Source organism: Somniosus microcephalus, chromosome 3, assembly GCF_052327205.1.
Source record: "Somniosus microcephalus isolate GS21.2 chromosome 3, FLI_Smic_1.0, whole genome shotgun sequence".
Taxonomy (NCBI): Eukaryota; Metazoa; Chordata; class Chondrichthyes; order Squaliformes; family Somniosidae; genus Somniosus; species Somniosus microcephalus.
In genome coordinates, this window is record NC_140989.1 from 293,277,520 (window position 1) to 293,283,519 (window position 6,000).

The 6,000-nt window shown below is 40.5% G+C and overlaps 1 protein-coding gene across 1 annotated transcript in view; it reads left to right on the plus strand.

The window, feature by feature from the left end:
- LOC147122066 (cystathionine gamma-lyase-like) overlaps positions 1-5,233 on the plus strand; it is a 66,522-nt gene extending 61,289 nt beyond the window's left edge. The window contains 2 exon segments of the mRNA XM_085982783.1: positions 3,047-3,185; positions 4,753-5,233. Coding sequence (XP_085838909.1) covers positions 3,047-3,185; positions 4,753-4,806 — 193 coding nt within the window. The 3' untranslated portion in view covers positions 4,807-5,233.
- The last annotated feature ends 767 nt before the right edge of the window (positions 5,234-6,000 follow it).

Here is a 6,000-nt window from a genome sequence, read left to right on the forward strand (position 1 = left end):
CAGTCATCTCAGTCTGTGTTGCCACCTCGGCTCTTCCAATAACCTTTGAGAGCTCCGAACCCCTTTCGTTTGAATATTGAAGTTCGTGTTCAAGTTTTTCCCATTTCAGAGTCCTGTCCTTCAGCATATGCAGGAGTTGGCTGACCGTTAACTCCTCTGACATCAGACGTTTTGTGTGCTCCTGCTCCATTTTCTCCATCAGCTGCTTCTGTTGTCTTTCCAGATTCTCCAACTCTATATCAAAGAACTCTTTCGTTGCATTCAACTCTTGCTCACAACGGCGAAGCATTTGTTCTAATTGCTGTTGTAGTTTGAAATGGAGTTGAGTTCGAGCCCGGTGTCCCTCAGAAATGGGCACATCAGTAGACTTGCCAGACTCAGAATCCACAGTTAAACTATGTTGTTGTTGCTCAGTGGAATTCTGTGCTGAAACTTTGTCTTTTGCACCTGAGTTGGGCTTACCATCATCCGTTCCAGAGTCTGGGCCGACTATCTTCACCGAGTTCTCACTCGTTATTGTTTGTAGGAAATGCCAGTCCATATTCATTTTCCTAATCCACTCCCGTCCTAGTAGTGGAGAACCTCCTTCAGATATCACATATAAGTCCATTATTTGACTGTCTTCGCCCTTGTGGACCACTGCAACCTCTATTTTCCCGATGGGGTACACTCTTTGCCCCGTGTATGTTTTCAATATAATCCCCGTATCCTGTAGGGGAATATGTTGGAATAACTTTCCGTAATCTTTCTTATTTATGACCGTCAATGCCGATCCAGTGTCCAATTCCAGTTTTACTTGGACTCCTTCTATCTGAAGAGTGACCCAAATTGTCTGGAGGTCTGCACCCTTACCAGCGTTGAGTACTCTTAAGCTAGCCAGTTCATTACAGCTTAAGCTAGCCAGTTCATTACTGCTAGCGTCTGAATCGGACTCCTGTTCGATCACCTTGTGTACCTTTGCGTATTTTCCTTGCGGTGACTTCTTGTTGCTGGTCTTCTTCCCTGACCTGCATACTCTAGCTATATGTCCAAGCCTACCACAAGTTCTACATTCTTGGTTTTTAAACCAACACTGGTTCTGATCATGCGTTGTCTTTCCACAACGATAACATTTGCCAGAACTCACACCCAATTTGTGTGCACTGAGCTCCGGTGACCGTAGCTGCATTACTGCCGTGCCTCTCGCTGCGGCTTCGTGTGCTGCTGCCATAGTGACCGCCTTCTCAAGCGTCAGCTCATTCTCCTCGAGCAGTCGCTTTTGTGTATCCTGTTTAAATAAACCACACACAAATTTGTCTCTTAGTGCATCTGTCAGTCCCGTTCCAAACTGGCAATATTTCGCTAATTTACGCAATTCCAGCAAATATTCAGCATTATATATCCCATCCTCGTCACCAGTGTTAAGTATGTGTATTGTATTGAACAATTAACACAAAGACTTAAACGTATAACTCAAACAGGTCTTTACTGGTTGGAGGTAGGGACTGCACGTAGGTCTTTACTTCATGCCCACAGGCGGGAACTGAGGGGAGATCAGTACCCACAGTACTATTTATACCCCTATGGCCAGGAGTGGTACTGCGTATCACTACGCCCTACAAGTAGTGCAGTCCTGTCCATAGGTTCAAAGTAGCACACATATTACATACACAACATTACCATTTATATTTTATTAAAGCTCAAGATTATCTGACTTGTAATAATTTTGATAATTGTCATTAGTTTACCGCACCTGCTTTTGCCTGAATCATTTTATTGGACATTTCTATTTAACTTTTACTCATTCCTTTGAGTTGCAGACAGAACATTAAACATTTATGGTTCTTTTAGCACCATGCTATCCTTTTTCTACTTCAATTTTCAGTGAACCTCAAAGGATTTTCCTTTGCTGCTGACTTAAATTGTTTTTATTTTATTTCTTCACTTTTACAGGAATTAAAATATTTAGTACTTTTCAGCACCCCTTCAACAGTTCATCTGTTTTCTTTTAACCGTCTACATCCTGATTGACTTTCACTGTTCAGTTGTACTCCAAGTGGCTGATTAAAAGGCAGTTATCCAAAAAAGGCTTGGCTATAATAAAATATCAATATTTACAAACATAAGGAACATGCCTGATCACATCCTCAGGATGTCTTAGTGATTCACATACAAGTTATTTTTGAACTGTAGTCATTGTTACTTATTAACTATACTCTACATATTACTAAGTTTAAGTCTATACAGGCCTGTCTGTAACTTGACGGTATGAAAGGAATGAACACAAATCATCCTTCCTGATGCAGGTTAACATGCTATTTAAATTCTAGTTTGTAAATCAATCTTCTCTACAAAATCTTCCACGTCAAAGCATGATGACAGCAAATCTTTGCGAATTTTATGTTCCTTGAGGAGGGATGAGAAGAACATTTTTTCATTTTTGTCACCAAGCGCTCGTGGGTCAAGTGTAGCGTGGTTAGATTCAGAATCAAGTTCTCTTTACTCTGACCCAGTAATATGTCTCTGCCCATATTCCATAAAAGCACCCACTGCACCAGTGTGACACTCTTCCATTTTCCACATCACCCATTGTTCCTCTGAGTGAGATTGCCAGTTTAGTACCAAGTTAGAGACAGTTTTAAACTGCACTCCTGTCAACTAGAGGCTGTGTTGAACCTGCCCTAACTCACTTCATCTAACATACCTGCCCTTTTCCAACAATTTTATAAAATGTTATCTTGCATATAGGGTGTAAGTATCCTATCAATCTGGGTTGGGAATGGATCCAAGTTCCATGGGCATCACCCAGTTCCCCCAAAACTATCAAATGTGGTACTGGCTGTTCCATGCAGTTATTTCAGGTTCTGAATATTGGCTAGGTCATTGGAATGAGGTGGGTAATAGGCTTGGACTGAGCGCATTCCTCCTCCACATTCCCCTCTTTCTTCACATGCACAGTCTCTTTAAAAACTAAAGGAAGAAGGGGAAGAGTAATAGTAAAAATGTTTGACGCAAAACATCCTTAATAAAACCGTGCAACACCAATGACCTGTATTTTCTCTCTTAGGGCTATTATGACACATGCCTCTGTCCTGAAGAAGGATCGCGATATGCTGGGGATAAGTGATACCCTAATCCGATTATCCATTGGTTTGGAGGATGTAGCGGACATCATTGAAGACCTACATCAAGCACTAAAAGCTGCAGTAAGAAAGCCAATCTAATTTAAAGGGGAAATCAAAGTTAATGTTTATTGAATATTACTTCTGACCTCTGCAACAGAACATCTTAAGTAAAAGCATGAAATGCAAGTTTTTTTTTCTTTAGTGTAACTTGGAATGTTTCCATTCTCCCCTGCCTTCCCCCAATCACCTGTTCAGTGCTAATGTCCAGCTTTGATCCCTGGTTCTTATCTGGGATAGAGAGAGGGATCCTATAAGTGGCCTTGGTGTTCCTGACTGAGGTGGGGAAGGAAATCAGCCAAAGTTCTTGCCTCTAGTTGGAAATGGGTAATGGTGTCCCACAAGATGCATTTCTGTGGCCATTTCTGTTCACTGTGTCTATCAATGATTAGGCTATAAACCTAGAGAGAGGTGTCAAAATAGGAGGTATAGTTAATTGCTTAGAAGATCAATGGAAGCTGTAAAGGGGTATTGATAAGATGGTGGAATAAACTCAAAAGTGGCAGACGGACTCCAATGTCAGCAAGCGTGAGGTGATACATTTTACCTGCTTTTTAAAAAAGCAGTAATTATACTCTGAATGGAAGTAGGTTTGGTGCTGAGAGCAGAGGAATTTTGGGGGTATAGGTTCACAGGACATTAAAGGCAACATGTCCGGTTGATAAGGCTGCAAAAAAAAAAAAGTTAATGGAATTCTAGGTTTTATCGTGCGGTATAGAATATAAAAGCCAAGCTAATGGTGAGCCTATATAAAACCTCCCATTAGAGTATACTTTGGGAGGATATGGAGGCTTTAGAGAAGGTCCAATCCAGATTCTCGGATGCTGCCGGGTGTGAGGAAAGACATGTAAAAATTACATCTTTTTTGTTAGAACAATGCAGATTATGATGGTTTAAAAATTACCAGGACAGGTAAATAGAAACAGGCAGTTGAGTGGACATAGATACATGATTAAGTATAAGACACTTGGAACAGAAGGCAGGAGAAATGCCTTTAGCGAGCTGAGGCTGTGAAATTCACTTCGGGTTAGTGGTTGAGGCAGAAACTGTCAACATGGTGGGTAAATGTCGTCATTTGAACTATTTGCTTACCTGGAGGTTAAACACCGACTTGGACTAGTTGGGCTGAATGTATTTCCATGTTGTAACTTCCATGTATTTCCATAAAATAATCTCGGTCTAGTGACTTGTTCTGGAAAGCGTATGTATGTCAGGTGAGGACAGGTCCTGCAACTTTTTGGAGGAAATTGCCTGTTGATGTTCTGAAGAATGGGCACTTGGTGAGGTACAGGAGAGTTTCTGGCCCCTGTGAAATTCTACCACAAGCAGGAGTACCTGTTTTCAGGAGAGATGTATATTATTCCATACAAGAGGTTGCTACACTCTGCTTATGGTCATCACTGTGGTGGCCCAGTCAGCTTGTCTATGTTTGCTGACAAAAATCATCACTATGGCCCTGCCACTATCTGCCTCCAGTTCTGTTCCTCTTGACTCTCAATTTTTGGATGAAGTACTAGGAGAGTAAGATTTAAATAATGGGATAGAGGTGAGAGAAAGAATGTCACTTACTTTTGTTCATTTGTTTCTCCAGCATCCGAATGTGATTACACCTGCCGAGCAAAGGAACAAATCACTTCGCAATTAACCGGAGAGGCTCCCTTGAAGGAAATGCAATTATTGATTGGGGGGTGGGGGGAAACCTCAAAAGAAGAGTGGCAAAATATTTTGTATCAATTATGAAATTTGATTAAGCTTGGCTTAATTGCAGCCTCTTAAGATGCTTTGATCTGTGATGAATAATCACCTTGGAGTACTGAAATTGAAAAATGTAATATATATGCAAACTGAGTAGCAGATTTATTCCTTTTGTAATTTTATTGAGTAGCTTTGTGAAGGGTTGACTTGTTCATTTGCTAAAATTAAGATTTTTAAAAAACTATCTTGCACTCTTTGGCATGATGGTGGTGGGGAATCGTGACTATATTTTTACAATATATTAATGAGGTGAAATGACCTGTAATCAGTATGATGCTAGGCTGCTGTCTAAACATTAAACTTCTGACTTTGATACATGTCCTTGCATTTCGTGTTCTTTATTAATCATATAAAGGACTAAAGTACACATTAGAATTTGACATTTGTGTGCCCAAACTGGACAATGGTTGTGCAGTACATCCTTCAGTATTGATACATTGAATACATTGGGTAGCTCAAACAAACTAAGTTTCTCCGTAATTGGGTCTACCCTAACTGCTGTCAAAGGCCTTAAATACTACCAAAGAGCAATAATCCATTGAGTGGCCCTGCTCACAATCATTGTATAAAATGCTCATCACCTATAAATGCTATTGTGACTTGCACCAAATTTACACCTACTTTCTGAAAATCCCCTGTAATCATTCTGGACAGGATAGATGAACACGATAAACCTAAGCAATCCAGTCGGCTATTGCTGAACACCCACTGCGCTAAAGATACTGAGGAAACACTGGCACCTTGAGGCTCTGAGAACTTGTTGATACTAAAGTCCTGGGTTTTGGACAACACAGACAGCACTGGCACTGACTAATGTGGAAGACCCCTTGGTACCAAAAGTTGATCAGCACATCAAGAATCTTGGCACCAAATTCTAAATAAATCACGGGCAAATTATATGTAATCCCTTTTAAGGTGATAATTATTGGCTTTAGGACTCCTTTCAAAAAAGGACTCCCTTGCTTGGAAGTGCTGAGTTTGAGATGGTATTGCTGAAGCAACTGAAGCCAGTTGGTGCAGTTATTCTTTAGATTATATTTCTACAGCTATTTGAAAAAGTATAAATACCCACTTGTGTGGCATT